Source organism: Palaemon carinicauda, unplaced genomic scaffold, assembly GCF_036898095.1.
Source record: "Palaemon carinicauda isolate YSFRI2023 unplaced genomic scaffold, ASM3689809v2 scaffold12, whole genome shotgun sequence".
In the NCBI taxonomy this organism is placed as follows: Eukaryota; Metazoa; Arthropoda; class Malacostraca; order Decapoda; family Palaemonidae; genus Palaemon; species Palaemon carinicauda.
In genome coordinates, this window is record NW_027168704.1 from 677,407 (window position 1) to 701,643 (window position 24,237).

The 24,237-nt window shown below is 39.4% G+C and overlaps 1 protein-coding gene across 7 annotated transcripts in view; it reads right to left on the minus strand.

Annotated features, from left to right (window-relative positions):
* Nucleotides 1-6,136: 6,136 nt before the first annotated feature.
* Nucleotides 6,137-24,237, minus strand: part of LOC137635386 (uncharacterized) — a 77,541-nt gene continuing 59,440 nt past the window's right edge. For all 7 annotated transcript variants that reach the window (XM_068367856.1, XM_068367859.1, XM_068367857.1 and 4 more), the window contains 3 exons: nucleotides 12,598-12,651; nucleotides 11,282-11,444; nucleotides 6,137-7,706 (listed from right to left, as the gene is read on the minus strand). In XM_068367856.1, coding sequence (XP_068223957.1) covers nucleotides 7,694-7,706; nucleotides 11,282-11,444; nucleotides 12,598-12,651 — 230 coding nt within the window. In that variant the 3' untranslated portion in view covers nucleotides 6,137-7,693. The remainder of the gene's footprint in view (nucleotides 7,707-11,281; nucleotides 11,445-12,597; nucleotides 12,652-24,237) is intronic.

Below are 24,237 nucleotides of genomic sequence, written 5' to 3' on the forward strand. Positions count from 1 at the left end.
ATGTGGCTGGTGCGTGTGGGTAAGCGTGATATCGTGAGGTGCTTAATGCTTAATCAAGCTAGTTTACGTTATACATTTAATGATCCGAAAGTCAAAGGTGAGAGATCCATTTCGAAGGACCACTCGTTTGGAGAAACGTGATTTTATCTTAATTGTTAGTCCAGTAAAGTCTCCCTAGGTCAGTTCCTGAAAGATCAACCGGGGAGGATAAGGAGCACTATCGCTCAGGGCACAAACATCCTGTTAATAACTTTCATGACATAGTTTGACAACTTTGGGGACACTACTATGAATCACTAAAGGTCAGACAGTAACTTTTATGGGTTAAATCACACCGGCTCCTTCTTCTTCCCTTTCATTTCCTCTCAAAAAAACCACAAACTTTATAAACATAACAACATTTAAAATCATCAGAGAAAAATACCGTTCACTGATCTCAAATAAACAAAGAATAATGTCTTAAAATTTGTGTAAACTATCAGCAATTAATCAACGATTAAATCATTGAAATATATAGAAATAAATACAAGAGAATGTGAGCGAAATAATTTTGGAACGCCAGCTTAGAAACTACTGAAATAAAACGGCTAACAGCAAATTACCAAAGGCATGACTAAAATGAATGACTAATTTTGCATAACGTGATATTGATATTCGACATTCTCCCCACCATAAGGGCGAAGGCACTTATCTTAACAAGTTTCACACTAAGGAGATGAGTGGGTGTCTGGATATTTATTTGGACAACCCATCCTAACATAGGAACAATAACAAGCCTGTAGGTTATAACACACTGTACCATCAACTGAAGTCACAGAATACAACTCAAATTATTTAAACAAGCCATTTACAAATCTAATTTGTAAGGTCTTTTGATTTGACGACCCTTCTTAGAATACATGTTACCATCAACAACAGTATTTCCATTAGGATTCTGTTCAGCTGTCTTATCATCTATTACATCAATATTAATTTCAGAATTATCATTTACATGTTCAGGGATTTCCACAGAAAGATTCTTTAAACCAGGATTCAAGTGAGCATTAATTTCCAAATCATGAAGTCTTTGTATTGATCTGTTAACAATACCCTTCCTAGTTTTTAACATCAACACTGCGAATCAAACCATACCTTCCAGGGTATACATTTACAATCACTCCAATAGGCCACTGTAATCTGGGCATATGATCTTCTTTAACAAGCACAGTGCTACCAACATTCAATCTACATTTTTGGTTAAACCCCTTAACTACAGGAGGTAGATTTGCTATGTAATCTTTCCTCCACACATTCCAAAACTGTTCCAGCCTTTTATTTCCAATTTCTTCTCTATCACGTAGATAATCTGGAGTTACAACATATGGTTCAATGTCAACCAGTGGGTTTAGAAGTTATATTCCTACCAAGAATAAAATGAGAAGGGATAAGATAATGTTCAAAGTCTGGCTCATCACTCACATAGGTCAAAGTTCTAGACTTTATGCACATCTCAATTTCTACAAGAGTAGTCTCTAATTCCCTCTTACTTACATATCTAATTCCCAAAGTCATTTTCAAAGCTATTTTAACTGACCCAACGTCTCTCAAACCATCCTCCCCACCATGGTGATCTTGGTATGTTAAACCTCCATTTAGATGCTAAGTGTCCAAATACCTTCTGCACTTCCGAGGAGGCTGCAACAATGGTTTTGGCATTATCGGAATAAATTTCACTCGGAATACCTCGACGAGTAGCAAATCTCCGTGAAGCCTGCATAAAATCAACCATGACATGGACTCCGTGAGTTCAAGATGCACTGCTCTAACTATAGCACAAGTAAAATGCAACATATATAATTTCTTCCCTAGATAATCAGCACTAAATACTGGCCCTGCAAAATCTATACCTGTAACTGCAAAGGCGGGGGGGGGGGGGGGGGGGTGCTGGAGTAACCCTCAAATCAGGCAATGGGGCAGCAGGTTGACTACAAGGACGGCTATCGTGCCGGCAACAATCTGGACACTCCCGTACAACATTCTTAGCCATTCTTCTTACACCAGTTACATGAAAACTAGATCTTAATGATGAAACAATACTGTTTACACCAGCATGTTTTAGAAACTTATGTTGAAACTGTACTAAAAGCTTGGAGAAATGTCCTTTAGGAAGAATGACTGGGTGTTTTGACTCATAACTCAAGTCAGAAAACTGAAGTCTACCCTTTATCCTCACAATACCTTTATCATCAATAAATGGATCCAGTTTTCTTAATCAAGAATTTTTAGGAATCCACCTTTGATCAGAAAAAGCTTGGATTTCACTGGGAAAAGCTTCTCTTTGCACTACATAAACTTTGTGAAGTCGGGTTCACGTCGCCCCCGCCCGCCTTCCCTCCCCCAAAAAAGCGCATCTCTATACGTAGACCAGTGGTCTTGAGGTGCCTTCTCTAATTTAGGACAGGCTTGAAACACATATGACTTGTGAGTTCTAGGCAATACGCTTATTTAGAATACAAGGAGAAATCTTGCAACTCCAGGGGACAAAGATAATCTTAACTCTAAACATCTGGCATACAAAATAAAAAATGAAACTAAAAGGTAATTAGCAAGTCGGTCTTATGTGTGTGGACAACCATACCTCCTAGACTAGCAGACTTGAGTTGTATTAGAGAGATTTAAAGTACCTACCTAAATACTTTAGGTAAAATAATGAATACAAAAGTATTTATCTTGAGATACTCGCTTAAGGAAGAATCATCACTCACATTTACCCTGCTGCGACGTCACGAACAATAACAATGTCTACCTATAAACTGTGAAGAAGAAGAGGAGTGAAGAAATTTCTTCACAGTGAGTCTAGATTGTTTATTCCTTTTGGGAATAATGTCAACCAATGTATTACAAATATTTTCCTCTCGCAGAGACTCCCAAGATGATAAGCATTCGCTTATGATGGTTTGTCTATTATTGCAGCTGGGACATTATCATGAGATTTTAATGCTTGGTTATAAAAACTAATAACTCTTTGCTTCCATCTGCAGTTGTGTAGTAGGGTCTCCCATCTTTGAAGAATTTTTCTTCACTCTACTTCTTTCTTTTGTATTTTGGTCTCGCTCCTAGTATTGTAGTTACCCCTTAAATATTCGCTCCCACACTTCACGTTTTCTTTACCGAATCATTGGGAGACCTGCCCTTAAATTATCTAAACTGGTTGACAATACCGTACGTTATGTTCGTGACGTCACAGTGTAGAAACGCAAAACAAAATTCTTACACCAGGGTATGATGGTTCTTTCTTTAAATTACCTGTGCCGAGATAAATTATTAAATTATTACACTGGATTTGAATCTAACGTTAGTATTGCTGACTTATAGGCAGTTTCTTTTATTTCTCCGTACCTATTCAGGTCTATTAATTTTAAGATGTATGCCCATTGCACCAGCCCTTTGCTAATTGCTCATTTAAGTTTTTTATTTTTAGTTAGCTAGAATAGGTAGGATTATTATGTATGTATATTCCCTTAGAGCTGCAAGATTTCTCTTTGTATTTTGCACAAAATACTGCCTCCTTGCTCACTCCTTACAATATTACCTTGCCCTGCCCTAAAGTCCCGATATGGCACCTTAACTGCGTTATTCTACGCACCACGACCCTCACCTGTTTTGGAAGCTGAACTGAGATGAACCCATGTAATTTAAGGGTCGGCCCATACATACAAGAGCCGTGGTTGTAACCGGCTGATCGACCTGGTCAGTAAATCTGCATCTCTGGCTCACCCCCAACTCGACTTCCACCAAACAGAGGAAAGGAGTTCTTGGGTCCTGTCGGCGCTGGAGAGAGGGAAGAAGACGATCCTAGAAACTGTGCTAGAGATACCTAATCTGCCAAGAAGCGAGGATTCCAGGGGTGGGCCAGTTAAGGGTGCAACTATCCACTTATCGGCAAGTTACCAGCAACAAGCTGCAACAGCCATTTAAGGACAAGGGCTGTCTTTCACGTAAGGTACCATGTGGTCACATAGTTTTCCCCCAGTTTTAAACTAGATTAGTTTTTCGTTTTACTTTACTTGAGTAACTGACTTTTACATATTTCGGGCTGAGTACGTGGAATTGTGTGTACAGATTTTGTGTATAACTTTTGCTTTAGAGACTAGTACAGTCTCGGGTCAAAAGACCACAGGGCTGACCCCTCTTCAATCATTTATCATATTGCAAGAGACCTCATGTTGCGCATATTTTGATTGCCTTTTGATTTTGTTAAGTTGCATTTCTTTTATTTCATTTTGCGTTTGTTTGAATCTCCTTTGCTTGATGTTAAGATGTCTGAATTTTCAATGTTAATTTTGTGTAATAAAATATTTAGATTAAGTTGATTACACCCGTTTGTATTAGTATTCCTTCTATTGATTGATTATGTTTAACATGAATATTTAATACTAGGCCAGTATACCCGATATATTAAAAGGGGTAAGTCTAAATACTTTAAGATTAATAGTGTTTTGACGAGTGACTTAGTATTGAATCTACAGTCTATGCTTCGAAGGTAAAGATCCTTATCTTTAACTTTTACTTTACAACAATACATCACTGCTCCCTTCATTGCCCTTGTCTATGTTAACGTAAATGCCTGTCCAGTATCTCACTGGGGTCACTAGGAAGGAGCCGAAACAGAGCCTGAGAGTGTAGATGACCTTAGGTTGACAGAACTAAGGTAGACCAACAATTAGCTACTTAGTTACGTGTGGAGTTTTAAGGTCACTGGACGGAGATGATTTTATTTTCAGAGTAAAGGATTGAGAACTGCAGCACCAAAGTTATTGCCAGGGTGCTGTGCCCCCGAGTGTTAGCGCACCTATCTTCCCCTGTTGATCCTTGTTGCTTGCTGCAGGGAGACTTTCCCAGAATAATAAGTTCCCACTCAACAATGAAATAAAAATAAATTCTCCACACCATCTCCTAAGATGGCTTTTTTAATCTTTCTCCTTCATTGCATTGTTTTAACCCCATATACACAGTTGTTTCGTCGATTGGTTATGCCTTTATTTTTGGAAATCTAGAAAAATACCACTCAAACAAAGTTATAGCTTCCGATTGCAGTTGGGTAACTGAGCTCCAGTCATGTGTGAGAGATGACTATACAAGTAGACTACTTTGTGAGACTGTGTGTAACCATGACACGGCGACTGTGCCTGTTGGTGTCCTGTTAGACTTTGCCCACAACTACATCTCTGATATGTTCTTTATGTTAAATAAAATACTATGGTGGCTAAAAAATCAGACTCATTAAGTAATTATCTTTTTATTTTTATCAAAATTAAGGATTATTTTGTTAATTTTTCCATAATGATGTAGCGATTATTTTTATTGAAAATATAGCACTAATTCTCTATAATTATGCTTAATAAACTGTATCTTTTTTTGAGCGAAGGCTCAAAACGCTTCGCCCCGGGAACCTAGTTTTACCAGAAATGTGAAGAAAATAAGATTTGCGAGTTAGTGACTTTTGAACGAAAATCACTGAATTCAGGTACCACCAGTTTTGCTGGATACTGTACTAGGAATGTAGGTGATGTTATTTCCTGCTTGATTCTTTCAAAAGTCCTGATAATGTTTTGTTCAATTTCCACTCTGCACCCTTATTCAACAAGTTATACAATGATGTGCAATTATAGATGGATTCTGAATGAAATTTCCATAAAATGTTACCAAACATGAAAATGATTGTAATTCCTTAACATTTCCTGGTACCTTCGTTGATTGTACTGGTTTAATTTTCTCTTTAGTCTAGTGAATACCTTTGTCAATAATTACAAAACCTAAGTATTCTACTGAATCAACTTCTAAAATATATTTGATCTTATTTATTCTAATATTATGTTACTTTAACTTCTTCAGAACTGTCTGTAATCTTTCTCTACTTTTTATTTTATTTTTATCAGAGACTAAAATATCATTTATAAAAAATTAATTCTCCTTGCATTACTGCAAAAATCTTATTCATAGTTTGTTGCCATATAGCTGGACTACTTGCTACTCTATAAGGTAGTCACTTCCTGTAACCTTCAAAGTACTTGGCCTATCTAATTTTAAATCCAATTACTAATCCAAACCTAGAAATGTTTGTCTTTTATCTTTAATATGGTTATTGGCATTCTTTCCTTTGTACTGGACTTCTATTGTTGAGGCACCTATTACCTGAATATCAAAACCATTATAATCTTTCAAAACTTTATCTGTACCTTCTAGTAACAAATTAAGAATAGTTTTAGCTGTTTTCTCAGTCAACTTGCACTATAAATGGTTTACCATTTATGACCACTTCTACAATGTTTCTGTGCGTCCTTGTTGACAGATTTTATGCAAAACGCAAAATCAGTTTCTGACCTATCCTGTCTATCATGAACATTTTACACACTATTCTCTTTGCCTATAGTATCAACTGCAGCATTTATTTCTTTGCGCACTATTTAAGAAATCCACAAGATTTTGTAAAATGGCCCGTCTTTCTACAATTCAAGCATGTCTGTCCCGTAGCAGGGCATTTCCATGTTTCATGTACAAGATGATCAGTTTTACCACACCTATGGTATTTGGGTTTTTCCTGTTGCCTCTGCGATAGGTCTGATTCTGATATTTAGTTCAGCAATTTCCCATGACTAGGCTTTGATGTATTCTTTCTCTGATTCTCATTGTCTCTAAACTTAGAGCCTATCTTGCTAATTTTAGAATTTTCCATTGTATTGCTTGTAGATCGGCCTATCATGTTACTTGATTATTTGATGTTTCTAAAGCTCTTCCTATTTAATCAATACCTTCTCTAGTGTTAAATCTTTATTTTGCAGTAATTCTTTTCTTAGCTCTTGTGATGGGCAATAACTTGATCTATGGTAACATTTTCTAACTCTGGAGATTCACACGAAACAGCTATATTCTTAAGTCTAGTTCAAATGTATCTTGGCTTTCATTTTCTTTCTGATATGCCTGTGCTGTAAATTGATACCTTTCAAAAATATATTGACCTGAGAAGCATAATATGTGGTAAAAGCCTTAATTGCAGCTTCACTTGTGTCATCTGTATGTTGTAATGTCTTAAATAATTCCCGAACCTCTTTACTAGCAAAATGAAGTAAAAATGACTTCTTCTGCGCATCTTTCATACTAATTAATGCTTCTAAATATATCTTAAATTCCTCGCACCACTTTTGCCATCTTGTTGCAATATAATTCGGTTTTGTAACAATGCTAAAGCATTCAGAATGTTCAATGTACAGAGGGATTTTGAATTCCTACCTGGATTAGTTTGGGCTAATGAAATCTACAAAATTAACTTGAAACTTCCAAAACAAAGTTAATTCTATCCTAGTTCCTACGTTGTTAATTGCACTTTTTGATACTTCATGCAATAAATTCTATCAGTTTGCACTTTATGTCTCTTATTGCAAAACTAACTCTGGCTTAAGATAAATATTTACCATAACACTCATTGCCTACTGGTTACAAATTTCATCCACACCTAATTTGGTTTTTAACATAGATGAAATAGAAATGTTAATTTTGACGTTAACTTCTTTCTTGGCATCGAACTTGATTGTAGCCTAGGGTTGTGTTCCTCTGGTTGGCTATGATTTCCTGCTGCCTGAGTTTGCATTCATCTTGTTGGGTCTTGATTGTCGCCATGTACTGTGTACAGTACAGTATCATTACCATTACTGTATCAGCTCACACACCTGAAATACACAATGGTTGTTATAGTTGTGTATATCCCATATAGGCTACTGTGTACACTACAGTATCATTACCATTATATTATCAGCTCACTCACCTGAGATAAGCAATAGGTGTTATAGTTGTGTATATCCCATCTTCGCCGACTCTTCTCAGTGGAATTCGAAAAAAGTCGTTTAATCTGCTCAAGTTACATTACTGCTACAGTTCTGAGTAGCTTATGACTCGTGACTCGACATCAAAGTAAACAAACTCTTGTATGATATATATGAAAATAACAAATGAGCATCACTCTTAATAGATTGGATCCTACTGCAATAAAAAAGTAACAACAATCCTATAATATCTTTGAGGTAACTAATAAATGATTAAATCCTTCATAACATACGCTATATAACTTATAAACAATGTTCAAATATGTTCTATCGATGCAATACTGTGCAACATTACACTCAATACAAATTACATAACAGGAATGTCACGGGGTGAGCATCTGTGTCCTATTGCATTCAGGTCAGCTTCAGTCGATGTTGAATAGTTGTCCCCTTCATCAGGAGTGGAGGCGTTCATGGAGGTCTTGAAGGTGGTGCAGTGGCTGTCCGTAAGGGCGTCAACTCTTGTCATCAGGTCCTTCATGGGCAAAATATTGACATTGAGAATGACAGCGCATACAGGTTTGGGTAGGTGCAGTACCAAAAGGGCACGAAGTAGGTTCATCTCACGAGGTTCACCTGAGGGCGAGTGGAGCCTTTTGGTCCCCCAATGGTTGTTGAGAGAGCTGAAAAGGCTTGACTATGCGGGCGGCTGGCGATAGTGAGTACTGCTCCAGGAGGTAATTTTTTAGGGCATGGTAGGCTATTAGGGTGTCCCATTGCTTGCAAAGCCAGTCAGAGATTACCGGGAAAGTCTTCAGGGATTGTCGCGAGAACAAAATTTCCTAGCGGCCAAATTCATAAAGGGGCGTAAAACGCGAGTAACACCTATCCATGTTAGAACAAGTCACAACCTATTGTTTCTTAAGGAGGGATGTTTTCTCTGTTAGAAAATTATGGTTGTGAGTCTAAGATCATTGCATTACATATTGAAAACCTCGTTTAGACATGTACACTATACACTTCAAAATTGATTTCTTCGCCACAGATTCCTGGACATATTAGCTCATATATTTTTTAATACTGGTACTACATACACAAATGTCGTATCAAAATGTGCAGAGTGATAGTGTGTATATATTTGAAAATCCTTTGTGATGTAAGATAGGTTTTGTGTAACTTACAGGCAAAATTACATTTTGTGCAATAAATCAGGTTCGCATTTCCCAATCATTTTAGACTGAACAACTAATTTCTTCAGAAGTAATCGAGTTGTATTATTACATATAACATCAAAATAATCTGTGTTATTCTCCTTTTTAGAAATATGAATTATAAAAGTAAATAACTTGATTTGATAGTTATTATCAGAACGATATGCTATCCCCTGAAAGCAACAGCCATTACAATATTTATAATACAAGCATATGAATTGGCCAAATAAAGATGATTTCAAATCCAGTTGAAGGTCAATTCTTATGCTAATTGCTGTATACTTTATCATTAATTATTTCTTTTTAGACGTTTTTATTATTAATGATTTCCTTTTATATGGATTTATCATTAATTATTCCATTTTAGATACTTGTATCATTAATTATTTTCATTTTAGGTGCCTGTATCATTAATCACTTCGTTTTAGATACTTGTGCTGATAATTGGCTTGCAATTATGGAACTGATACTCCCTGCTGGAAAGTGTCGTAAAATTGGCACTGACCATTGAATTATGTTTCAAACCATTCAACACTAAAATGCAAGAGGTTGTAAAGACCAACAATTAATGGTCTGAGTGCAATTTTCAAAGAAGCCAAGTCAGAAAAAATGCCATTCATGAAACATTCTTGCCTTTGCAACAAGACATATTGAATCTTGAATTGAAAATCATGGTTGTGAATATGAGATCATTGCACAGAGTGAAGCCAGAGGGCTTCACTCACCCTCGGGAAAATGGCCAGTATTACTCGCCTGCAACCTGCCGCAGACGGCTCTCCTCGTGAGGTGAACCTACTTCATGCCCTTTGGGTAAGCTGTTCACCCAAACCTGTACGCGCTGCCATACCCCACGTCGATAATTTATGCATAAAGGACTTGGTGACCAAAGCCGACGCCCCTTATGGACAGCCACTTCATGACCTTCAAAACCTCCATCAACACCTCCACTCGTGACGAGGAGGACACCCATTCAACTTCAACTGAAGCTGACGTAAATGCCGTAGGACACACACGCCTATGAATGCCATAGGACATACATGCCTATGAACGCCGTAGGCCTATGAATGCCGTAGGACACGCCTATGAATGCCGTAGGCCTATGAGTGCCGTAGGTCACACACGCCTATGAATGCCGTAGGACATACTCGCCTATGAATGCCGTAGGACACACCTATGAATGCCGTAGGACACACTCGCCTACCCCGTGACGAGCCGGAGCGGCAACAAAGCCACCCATATATATATATATATATATATATATATATATATATATATATATATATATATATATATATATATCTATATATGTACCGTATATACCGTAGGTGTGTATATATATATATATATATATATATATATATATATATATATATATATATATATATATATATATATATACATATATATATATATATATATATATATATATATATATATATATATATATATATATATATATGTATGTATGTATACATACATACATATATATATATATATATATATATATATATATATATATATATATATATATATATATATATATATATATAAATATGCTGTAGAAAAGTGTCCTAGAGGTTGAAGGTATCATGTTCAGGGCCTTAGCACTCTCTCTGCATGTGATAGGACGAGCGGGTGCACTATTGTACGATGTCCTTGAGGCCCAAAGTTCTCTCTACTCAAGGTAAGACAGAGCGGGGCAGGGAGCTATGTACTGTTGCACAATTTTCTATAGATTGAATATATTCTGTTAACACTCCAAGCCATCTCCTTCTGATTCAAGACGGACGGAACATATCCCGTTGAGAGTCTAAGCTTGAATCTGGGTCCACAGGGTTGAGTCACCAACAAATCCACTATACTACTTCTATTTGGATTAAGGCAGTTGATCAATACGTGTAAACTCACGAAAATAAATATAGCTATAAAAAGCAAATGTGGCATACCTTGTGTACTTGTAACCTTACCATTAAAATTTCAAGGCAACTGTTGTTGAAATGTTACATTTCATCATTTCTTATTAGCTATAATGATCTTGACCTCACAATAGTTACTTGTTTTTCTAGATAATACAAAATGTTAAAACATATGTGACAGAAAAGTAACAGATTTCAAGCCAGTCAAGTGTTTACTACATACACAAGGCACCAAAGTTAGCCATTTAATCTGAGTGTTTTGGCCCTATTGTTTATTGTTTATCGTTCTTAGTAGCCACTATTTATTCATTTCTTGATTTATTGCTCACACCCTTGCCTATCAAAAACTCCTTACCTTCGAGGATTTAGCGGTAGGGAATTTTCATCCCTTTCATCTTCTCTTGGAGTAATCAAGCAAGGGCTTTTCTTTTTGACATAAATCGCGATAATGACACCAACGACAAACGCAAAGATGATAACAGCAATTACGATGCCTAATTTGGTGTTGCTCCACGAATCTGTAAAAGAAGGATGAGAAAAGATGATAAAAAAAACGTGAATAACAATTATGGAACGAGAGATGGTAACAATGTAAAGTTAAAAGAATCTTTAGATAAAAGGGGCAGATTAATAAACTAAGTGATAACAATTGTACCAGAAAATTATAAGTTAAATAGGTATTAATATAAGAAACACTTAAAAAACTAGGAAAATCAGGATGTAAAAGAGATATGAATGGTCACAAAATGTTTATAAACACATGCACTGTATAGTACATACGCACTTATTATTATTATTATTATTATTATTATTATTATTATTATTATTATTATTATTATTATTATTATCATTATTATTACCTGCTAAGCTACTACCTTAGTTGCAAAAGCAGGATGCTATAAGCCCAGGGACTCCAATAGGGAAAATAGCCAAGTGAGGAAAGGAAAAAAGGAAAATAGAATATTTTCAGAAGAGTAACAACATTGAAATAAATATCTCCTATATATTTTATAGAAACTTTAACAAAACAAGAGGATGAAAAATTATATAGAATAGTGAGCTCAAGTGTATCCTCAAATAAAAGAACTCTAACCCAAGACAGTGGAAGACCATGGTACAAAGGCCATGGCACTACCCAAGACTAGAGGACAAGGGTTTGAATTTGGAATGTCCTCCTAGAAGAGTTTCTTACCATAGCTAAAGAGTCTCTTCTCCCCTTACCAAGAATAAAGTAGCCACTGAACAATTACAGTGCAGTTGTTAATTAACCCCTTGAGTGAAGATGTATCGTTTGGTAATCTGTGTTGTCAGGCGTATGAGGACAGAGGAGAATACGTAAAGAATAGGCCAGAATGTTCAGTGTGTTTGTGTAGGCAAAAAGAAAATGAACTGTACCCGGAGAGTATATGTTTATGACTTGATTCTTTAAAATTTCATAATAATGATATTCCTTTTTCACTAATTAAGAGAACAAAGCTTTCTAAGCTTACGCATATGTTATACATATGACTATGCTAAAGCTTAGCAAATGAGAAGAGATGTGTAAGAAACTTAAGAATCTTATTCCTATATAAAGCAGACAGATATTCTTAGATCTACAATGTGATTAGTAATTGAGTGCGAGAATAAGAACTACATATCATTTAAAAAAAATAGAAACATCTTACTTACAATCTTCAGTCTCCTTCGTTTGTGCTTTGGTGTCGTTATATACAGTAGAAGATCCTGTAAAATAGACTTGCCTTTAACAAAATCTTAAAACAAGGGTGCAGCTAGAGATTTGGGGGTCCGGGGCGGCTGATCTAGTAAAGAGGACCTCTCTCCCTTACTTACATGTTTATAATTATTTGACCATGCATTGAATGCTGCCCTCTCTTGGAGCTTCTGGTGGTATTTTTAAAATGGGTCCCCCGTCCCCCATTAACTACGCCACTAAGATTCCAAAAATGCCAACTATACTGACATTGGTGCTGATAAGTAAATCTATGGCGAGTGGCTGTGAAAGTGAAACATTGTACTTAAAAGGAATTTAATCTTTTTTATGGAATTAAAATATTCACTGCAAACTATTTAGGAGTAAATGTGAATGTTATGATCTCATAGCCTTTCATATAACACTCCTTTTGATTAATGATGATTATCCTAACACGATAATTTGTATAAATACGGATTTTGAATAACAATTTAATATTGATATTTACAAGTTTCTACATCACCCAAATAACACAAATCAAGACCACGAGTCAATCATAAATGAATAATACTGACAAGCGTGATATCACAAGTAAACTTTTCCTCAAGTATTGCATCTTCCGTAACACCAGACACTTGCAGGAATTAAAAGTTAAAATCTATATGTAATTTTGATATATTCAAGCTAATATTTTATGTAATAGCATATAATTGATGGAAATTTTGAAGTAGGTCATGCGTTGCCAATCTCCATCTCTTGTAGTAATTTAGTTTTAAAGTAAACTTTATATTTTCAATAAATCTATCAACATAAACAACATGGCAAACGGAAAGCTATAGTTCTCTTAAACTATATTTCTTATGAGGATGAAAACATAACAATACTGATTCAGTACATATTACTTAGATCAAAAGAAATCTGATAATAATAATCTTTAGTCTTTGTCTATTCCAAAGTTAACTTTTACTCTTTTCTTATCTATAAATCTTGTCTTACAATTACTTCACTATCAAACCCTAAAATTTTACTAGTAGCCATTACTTTAGCAGGCCTTCTCTAAAATCTTCCAAGGATCTTATCAGTGCCACTTCACTGAAACTGTCCCACAAAAAAAGGTGAATTTTTTTAGATAATTCTTATTTTTCATAACTATACTAACCTGAGTCCTTTACATAGGGGAGATAACAGCAAAGCTAGAGTACACGCCAGTTAAAATTTTATAACACTTTAAACAAGTGGCCGGTAGTTACCGGCAAGTGGAAGCCACACTCCCCAATGCTTGTTCACTGAGTTGTTACTTTGATTTCAGCCGGAACTTTCTAGGATTCTAGGGGGCTGGAGATTGCGGGAAAGTAAATAACTCAGGTTTGTATTGTTAGAAAAAATACAAATTATCTCTAAATTTATCATTTGTTCCAACACAAATACAAACCTTCATCGGTTACCTCTCTAAGGCTCGCGATCTGTAAAGAGGAAAACCTGGAATTAGGAACTGATGCTGACTTTTGGCTACGAACTCAAGGACGAAGGAGAAAGAGACCTGCCTCAGTCTCCTGGTATAATTAATAATAAAGGAGAGATCATGCTGCTCATTACCCCACTTAAGGAGGCTAAGGGGAGCAAAGACACCGTTTTAAGTGTGAGTTTTCTGTCTGAGGCAAGCCTCACTGGTTAGTATGGTGCCCTCTTCAGGGAATGTAAGACCTTGGTAACATTCCAGGGTGGTAGTTTTACCTCTAACATAGGACAGGCCTGCTCAAAACTCTGTATACACATAAAGAGTTCTACCGTTTATACTGAGCAGATCTTTTCCTTTTGAAGAGAAAGTAAAATTAAGTTATTAATGTGATAGAGGCTCCGAAAGAAAACTCCTTCCACTATACCAACCACAGAAGATGACCCACTTGGATTTATACACGGAAGTTGAAGACTTCCAGAGGAATCCAGACATGTTGTGCAACTTTATCCATGAAATCTTTCTCTGAAAGGAGACGGTGGATAATCTACAATTATGAAGCCTAATCGATTCCACTTTGCTGTGGATTATCTGGGATGTGGTTGGCATAACAGGTTGCGAAAAGGAGGCAATTCCCTAAGAATCTCTATCAAAAAAAGAAGTTTCGGGTACCATTGTACTTGGGGCCTTTCTGCTCTGTTAGAGTCATTTTGAGGTTGAGAGTGCCTCGAATTTGATTTAGAACACTCATCAGGCAGAGCGGCAGAAAAGTATGCATTTTGAAGCTGTCTCATCGGGCTGGAAAGCATCCTTGAACACTGCTTCCTGGTCTGGTTCCGGTAAGAAGTATACCGGGAGTGTCCAGTTTAGTTATATGGCAAACAGGATCTTGCTTGCTATTTGAGGATGCAAAGACCATTCTAAGCCAACAATCTGCATCCAGGTACCATTGTACTTGGGCCATTTCTGCTCTATTAGAGTCAGATTGAGGTTGAGAGTGGCCTGGATTTGATTTAGGACACTCATCAGGCAGAACGGCAGAAAATTATGTATTTCGAAGCTGTCTCATCAGGCTGAAAAGCATTCATGAACACTGCTTCTGGGTCTGGTCCCATTAAGAAGTATACTGAGAGTTTCCAGTTTAGTGATATGGCAAACAGGTCAAATGTCAGAGAACACCTCAAAGTCAGGATCTTGCTTGCTATCTGAGGATGTAAAGACCATTCTGAGCCAGCAATCTGCATCCGGGTGCCATTGTACTTGGGGCATTTCTGCTCTATTAGAGTCATATTGAGGTTGAGAGTGGCTCGGATTTGATTTAGGACACTTATCAGGCAGAACGGCAGAAAAGTATGTATTTCGAAGCCTTCCCATTGGGCAGAAAAGCATCCTTGAACACTGCTTCCGAGTCTGGTCCCAGTAAGAAGTATGCTGGGCATTTCCAGTTTAGTGATATGACAAACAGGTCGAATGTCAGTGAACATCTCAAAGTCAGGATCTGGCTTGCTATCTGAGGACGCAATAGACTACTTTGAGCCAACAATTTGCATCCTTCAGCTTCGTTTGTATAGCAAGATGTTCTTCTGCCTTGAATGAAGCAGAACTGCTAGAGTGATTGAGTTGAGTACCATTCTCTTGTGGATCTCTACTGCTAGTTGGCAGAGATGTAGAGAAAAGGTACCTCCTTGCTTGCTTATATATACCCCTATGGAGGAGTTGCTCATCAATATCATTGAATGACTGGTCAAAAAAGATCAAAAGTGTCCAAGCGCAAGAAGAGCTGTTTAAAGCACCAACATACTGATATGGCAACAATGATCTTGGTCGGACCATTGTTCTGATACCAGAAGTTGTAGGAGATATGCTCTCCAATCTTCCTTTGACGCATGTGTGAACAAAAGAAGTTCTGATGGAGGCGTCACAAGAGGAGACCCCTTAGGAGGTTCGTCTCATTCAGCCATCATTTCAGATTGTGTCTGGAGTCTTCACGTATCGAGATCAATGATTGAGAGCGTTTTTTATTTTTTTTTTTTGCGTTGAGATGAGTATTTCCTCAAATCCTATTGAAGAGACTGCAGGTAAAGATTGTGTGTTGGTAACTTCCTTAACCTTAATAGGTGGGGCAAGGATACAGCTTTAAATTTAGGTTCTCAATGTCTTTTATGAGCAAAATACAAAGTCCATGGGAACAATGGAAAGATAACTTATGAGTATGAGACCAGGACAAACAAGACAAACAATAAGTAAGTGTTGCCAATGCTAATACAATGTTGCTATATCATATTAATAAGACATGAATTAATCTGGTGATATGCAACATCTGGAATAATGCTTGAAAGCACATAATACAATAAATGATACACATAGGATAATGATAATGATAATACTGGTACATGTTAAATCTGTCTTTTCATGTACCTACACCTCCCTCACCATCATGCTCGTACTGCAATCTCGAGCTGACTCATTTTTTATGTGTCTTCAGGAATGACGTGGATTCACTGGAGCAATACTGACTATGGACTCTCTTTCTAGGTCCTGGCAAGGGGCCACAGGGTCAGGGAGAGAGGGTTCACTAATAGTGGGTGGCACTGAGCGAAGAAAGCGGTGATTACGCCACCACACACAACCGTAAGGGAGATGAATTAAATAATCTCTTGACTTTCCATGGCCCATGACGATGCCAACTTTGTCCCAACGATGAGAGGGCGGGTCTTGATCATTCTGGGTCTTTACCTGGTTATAGCGGGCAGCATTACAGTGGTCACAGTCTTCAGTCTTGACCTGCCACTCCTTGGAGAATGCTTTTGGATGGGCATGGATACATGGCCTGAGATGTCGGCCCTACAGGTTCTGGGCAAGGGAGCGTCCTTTAAAATTAGGAGTATTCCTGAGCTCCAGCAAGCAGCAGTCAAAATCTTCAAAATCGATGTTGCCAGACGGTGCTGTTTTTAGGATGAGGTGCTTGACTGACTTCACTGTGGCTTCGGCATGACCACTCGATTGCAGATAGTGAGGTGATGTTACCATGTGTTGAGCTCCCCACCCCTTCATAAAATCCTTGAACTCTGTGCTGGTGAATTGTGGCCCTTCATTAATGCTAAGGCAAAGAGGAACATCAACTTCCCGGAAGTATCTGCAGTAGATACTGATTGTGTTTAAAGTGGTAATATCGCCTTTGCAGGGTGCGACAGCAGGCCATCCTGACAGGCGATCGACGATGACAAGAAAAGCTTTCCCCGTGACAACGAAGAAGTCAGTGGAGACCTACTCAAAGGGTCTTGTTGGGTTGTCATCGTTCATTAAAGGTTGCTGCTGCTGAGATGGCTGCAATGTCTGACATGCCTCACAAGCTCTGACCGTGTTGGCAATGTCAGAGTCAATGCCAAGGCAGAAAACTGACTGGTTGCTTCTACACCTCTGCGGCTGTCATGCAAGTGGGACAAGGTGTGTGACAAAGGGTGGCAAGAACTACAACTCTTGCTCCATACAAGACAAGGTCACCATCAGCATAAAGATTTGCACGTAGTTTCCAATATGGTAGTACGGAATTGTGAAGATCATATCTGTTGCGAGGAGATCCTGATGTGATGCAATCGAGTAGACGAGTATACGTGGGATCTGTTCTTGCTACATCATGAAGATTCTGGAGTATCCTGTCGGCATCCTGAGCTGAAAACTCGTCTGAAAGGGTAACGGTGTTCATGGCTATGACAGTTCGGTGATGAGCAGCAGAAGAAGTGCCTGAGATCTTGTTCTCCTGTGTGGGATAGCTAACCGGAGCTCGAGACAATGCATCTGGAACACAGAGCAACTTACTAGCAGGCCATACAGCTGTAAAGATGTAAGGTGAGATCTTTTCCTTGAGGCGCTTTAGACAGGAGTTTTCGATGGCATCCCGTGTATAACTGTTCAGAATTGGTAAGATGGGCCGGTGATCTATCATCAGAGTGAAGTGCTGTAGGCCGGCTAGATACAGCTTACACTTTGTCATTGCCTAGACAATGGCTAACATCTCGAGCTCGATGGTGGAATAGCGTGTCTGCATCGGCGAGAAAACAAGAATCACACTGAACTAGATGCATGTGTCAATTACCATGGTCTAGCAGGGGAGCAGATCCAATGCAAATGAGGCGTGAAGCATCCGTTTAAAGAACAACGGGTAGGTCTGGGCCAAAGAGGGCAAGAATTGGGGACAGGTGAGGGCTAATTTGAGGCGTTGAAAAGTTCCATCATGGTCGGAAGTCCGGACAAATGTTCTCTTGGGGCTCATTAGGGTGTAAAAGTTGGGCTGCAACGATGTTAGGCATAAACTCCACTAACAGGTTGACCATTCCCATGAACGATCTGAGATCTGTCAGGTTAGCAGGGGTTGGGAAATCCTTGATGGTACTGACTTTCTGCTGATCAGCTGAGAGGCCATCTCCCGAGAGATTGTACCCACAGAGGTTCATGGAGGGGGCAACAACCACAAATTTATCCTTAAGTGAGCACTTTGTGGATACGATGAAGGTGTGTAATGTATTCTTCACCATGGAGGAGGAGGTCGTCTATGACCTTAATACAATTTTGGACAACATGGAGGGCCATATCACCTCTCAGGCAGAACGCATCGCCAGTAGCTGCAAAGCCCATCGGTCCTCTGCAATGTATGAACTGACCATATGGAGTAATAAAGGTGGTTAAATGTTGATCTTCTTCTGCCAGTTCCATTTGCCAGTAACCGTAGAGAGCATTAGCTGTGGTGAAGTATCGAGCCTTCGTATCCACACTACAAATAGCTGTGTAGGGTGTGGGTGAAATGTGGGTTGGACGAGAAACTTGGCTGTTCAACTTGGTTAGGTCGACTGTGATACGTACTCCTGCCCCATTCTTGACAACAACGATGAGAGGGGCGCACCAAACTTAAGGGTAATCGCCGACAGGTTTGATTATCACTTGTGCCACCATAGAATCAAGCTCTTCTTCGACTTGGTCCTTAAAAGCAAAAGGAATCTGTCTTGGGGTGTGGATGGCAAAAGGCACTGCACCATCCTTTAGGTGGATTCTCATGGGAGGACCAGTCTTTGCATCTATTTACATGTTTGATCTCCCAAATAGGTTTAGGGAATTCTCAAGATATCATGGCCAGTTCTTGACAATGACCATAGGATAAAAGTGGAACTTCCATATTTCTGTAAACTTGAATTCTGGCATGACAGGATCGCTTGCCCTAGGCAAGGGTAGCTTGTAATATACCCAGAGCAGGTGAGATCGGAGATCCATCCATGGTGAACGTAACATTCTGTGGAGGTGGTTGCAATCAGCTCCTGGAGATACCCATGGTGTCAAGGTGCTGCTGTCCAATAATAGTGACGTCGGCACCTGTGTCCGGTAACATCTTAATGTGAGACATGATATCGCCAAATGACAAGAGTACACAGATAGTTTTGGGCCTCTTATAGATGGCGGAATGTGACCCCAAGCAACGACAGCTGCTCCATGAATCTTGTGGTTTGTTGGAAACTGAAGAGGTACCACTGTTACTTGAAGATCTTTCTTGATGACCACTTTTCTTGTCATCCTTGCAGCATTTATCAAAGTGTCCAACACAACGACAACGATGGCACTGGACTTTACTTCAATATCCTGGACCCCTGACCAACACGGTCACAGCTTTTGCAGGTACTGTTAGCAGTGGGGAATTTATCTGGTTCGTACAGACGGGCCCAGTACTGGCATAAAACAGCTGGCTTCGAGGACTTTGGCAAAGGTTGAGGCTTTCCGCTTAGCTTCTTACTTCTATTGTAGGCGGAAACGGTACACAAGTGGCTGGGTGGCCCACGTATGGCAGAAGTTGACGAAATCTTGTAGAGGAGAACTGGTATCCAAGGCAATCAACTTCTGGACTTACTGCGCATCTCCGATACCCATCAAGATAATCATTTTCAGCTGGATCTCTTCATATGCAGCAGCCTTATCTGGGCCCAAATCACCTTCTTCTGCGATTTGATGAAGTCTCACATATAAATTGGAAAAAGATTCTCCTTACAATGGCTTACAGCTAACCAACTCTCTTCGGCGAAGCACTACATTCCTCAAATCCTTCATATGCATTTGTAGTGTCTAAAACTTCATCTACAGACTTATCTGTGGAAGATGTGTGTTCTAAAATACGCTGTGTTTCAAGAGTTAAGGAAATCTTCACCTGGATCATCTGTTTTTCACATGAAAGCTTAGAAAAATCCACCATGACGGCATAGTCATCCCACCGACTTCTCCATTCCCTGAACATTTGGAATGTTGCATCTGGTTTCAGTTTGGGTGGTGTGTGAGCTGTTGCTTTCTGTGGAGGTGGGAGAGCAGGTTGATTGGCGTCCAAAGTTGCCTCTGTGCCAGGTGCAGGAATACCTGGATAAGAATGGATGATAGGTGCAAGAGTTTGGATGAGGGTAGTATATCTTGCATTCTCTTCTTCCCCTCTAAGATCATTCTCTCTTAGGCGAATGGCTTCTTGTTCCCATTTCTTTCTTCTTCACGATGTCTTTCTCGTCTTTTTTCTCCATCTTCCCTTCGTCTTCTTTCATCCTCGTACAAGCGAGATTCCTCTAAAAATCTAATCAAAGTGAGGAAATCTGTCCCGGTAGCTTGAGAGGCAGACGGTGGTTGGTAGTGGGGGTTCAAGAAAGGTGGGGAGGGGGAGGCAGTGCGCTCCAACACTCCTGAAACACTGTGGGTGTTGGCAGCGTTAACATTGTGGGCCCCCACATCACTGAATGGTCCCTATTCTGTGGTCTCTTCTAACTGATCTGTACGTCTATCTCTCGAGGCCATTATTACTTTCAATTTGCAGCGAGCATAAATGCAATTCTAAAAAAAATATTAACAATAAACACAAAATGTTTTAAAATCCAAAACTGATAAGAAAAGCTCAACAAAGAGTGAGTGTATGCATATGCGATGAATACGTTAGACAGTGAGTTGAGGGAAGCAGCAACTTGCTAGTCTCGCTGCAGGCAGCAGTCACCCTGCAGTGATTGTTGAAACTGGATGTGGTTACACAAGCTTCAACCATGCCACAACAGAATATTTGCTTGCTTTTTCAAATAGCACAGCCAATAATACACTAGGGCGTATGAAAAGGGCACTATAAAAGCACAATGCACAGTAAAACACTTCACTGTTCACTTGCATCACTACACTGCATATGGCATATGAAATAGAATAAACTGAATAAAAACCACAAAATCATTCGAATTGATAGTCCACTAATGGCGTCGACCGGGTCCTATTGTCCACGACTTAAAATAAACTTCTCATATTACGACACTATAAGTTCACTGCACCATGTATGTGTTGGTAACTTCCTTAACCTTAATAGGTGGGGCAAGGATACAACTTTAAAAGTAGTTTCTTTATATCTATTCCAAGTAAAATAAAAAGTCCATGGGAACAACGGAAAGATAGCTTATCAGTAATAGACCAGGACAAACAAGACAGTGCATCATGGGAACAATAAGTAAGTGTCGCCATTGCTAATACAACATCGCCATACTATATTAATAAGACATGAATTAATCTGGTGATATGCAACATCTGGAATAATGCTTGAATGCACATAATACAATAAATGATACATATAGGATAATGATAATAATAATGATGGTACACGTTGAATGTGTCTTTCCATGTATCTACAAAGATAACTGTTTGAAACGAGAAATTTCTAGGAGACTAGATGTCCCACTATCTTCTGCCACTGCTGAGCTGGCAGACAGGGCTGAGGAAGGAAGGGGAGGGCTGCCTCTCATAGCCATAATACTCTATCCCAAGATGGAAAGTCTTTCGCGAGGACGGTCAATGCCCATTCCAAAGTAGACAAGTCTCTGTTTAGGCACTAAGATTCACTTCTCCCGGTTTGCCATGCTCCATAGATTGTTACAGAGCAAGAGAAGTTTGTCTTGGTGAAGAAGGTTTTCCTCCCAGGCCACCAGGATCAACCAATCGTTTAGATAACATAAGAGATTAATTCTGTTGACATGTGCCAGTGTTGATACGAGTGTAGATACTCTAGTGAAAACTTCCAGTGCTGTTGAGAGACCAAAAACAAAGGATTTTAAAGTGGTACACTCTACATAAAGGGTGTACTTCCTGGAGTTTAGAGGGATTGGGATCTGGAAGTACACGTCCTTGAGGTCGATTGTCATCATGAATGCTAAAGGCCAAATCCTCTGTCTGACTGTGGCTGAAGTCTCTATCTTGAATGGTGTTGGTAAGACAAAATCTTGTCTTCAGCCACCAGATGCCTTCTCTACAAGAAAGAGCTGACTAAAAAACATGGTCTAAACTTCTGCCCGAAGGGCTAAATTTTTTACTGAACACTGCTTATAGGACGATGTCGTTGTTGGTAGTCAAATTAGAGGAGGGGGAGAGTTGACGAGCCAGAGGAAGTATTTGGATTGAAGAATGTCGACAGTCCACCGCTCCAGTCCGTAACACCACCACCTCTTCCATCTGAGTTGCAGACATCCTCCCACAGGTGGCATCATGAGAGAAATGTCCCCTATAGCGAGGTTATCGGCTTGGCCTATTTCCCATGTTGGCAGCACCCTCGACCACTACTCTGAAATGGCTGTTGGTTCACTCCCCTCATCAGAATAGAAGGGCTTGGGCCAGGATCATTTCTCGGGGCAGTTTTATGTGCTTGCCTAGCTGGAGGGGAAGATTGTGCCTGTCTGGAAGTGGAGGAAGAGTGTGGCCACTGGAAGGACACCACCCAGTGCAACAGTGAGTCCTGACTTACCTTCCTCCATACCTTTCCTTGGCCACAGCCTCAATCTCTTCTGTCACGAACAAAGAAGGACCCTTCATCGACACGAGTCAAATATTTAAAATCTTTTGCTGGCTGATTTGTTTCTGAAAGCTGAAGGCCATGGGATCACACCTCTTCAGGACCCAATTTGCCCAATGGAGGGCAGCTTGGTTAGTCAAGAACTCGACTGCTCTGGCCCCTATCAAGATGATAGTCTTGAGTGCCTTAGATTTATCTTTTTCTGTCAAGTCCTTCGTGTAAGCTAAAAAAACGACTTTACCTGACCAGTGGTCAATTCAGGAGTTGGAGTGAAGAGTCACCATTGCCGTGCTCTCCATGATCATTGCCTCTAATGATGATAAAGTGAAGAGCTGCATAACCAGACAGTCAGCAGTGATGTCTGGGGTCAGTGTGGAAACTGCAGGATCAAGACAGAGACCCCTCCTGGATCCGATGATACTTACTCTAAGAAAGCAAGAGAAATAGTCTGGGAATTCCTCCTTGCAGAGTGATCTGTGCATCGACCTTGTTCAGAGCTTTTGATGCCAGAACTACTAGACAAGGTTTGGTGCCTAGAGGCATATGGCTCAGCCTGTTGATGGTGGTATTCTTCCCCTTGGGACGAGGGTAAAGGGCCTCTCCAAGACCGTTCACTTTTCTTGTGTAGGCCAAGATCTGAAAAAAGATCTGACTTGCCCTCCTCTGTGTTTTTGGCCTCACGTCCGCCTGACTGAGGAAGGGTGCCGTCAGACGTATTTGAATCTGGGTCAAAATAAGAATATTGCCGTCAGACGCCTTTGAATCTGGGTCAAAATAAGAATATTCCCTCTCTCATACCGTACCTGATATTGAGAGTGGTCGGATAAAAGATACGTTTCTCGCTCCTTTCTCCTGAGAGGGAAGTGAGATCAAGAGGTCTGATTACAACACCCTTCTAGGATCCTGTAGATCTTGAGTTTTGAGTCTCCCGATGAGCTTGAGGGTCCAATACTAGACTGGACGTTCGATTCTTAGGAATAATCCTAGGATCCTTCCTTTCTCTAAGTCATAAGCCCTCAGAGAAAGGGCAGAGGCAGTTAGATGGCAACCTTTATGTCTTCAGTGTACTCGGGGGACTGGACAAATTCTGTTCTGTTCTGGAGTAGGCTGTGAATGATCTTCATTGCCCCTTCTCCGAATCCAAAGAGAGGGATAGTAAGAAGTGTAGTAAAGACCTATTAACAGAAACCTAAAATCTTTGACGTAAAACCAACCATGATTGGTTTGAGGGCGAAAATAGCCCCAGGGAGTTGTCCCTTGATGTCGATGGTCACGCCTTCAGTGGTCATTCAGTTTAATTGGAACAATATCCAAGTCCAAGCTGAGGAATGC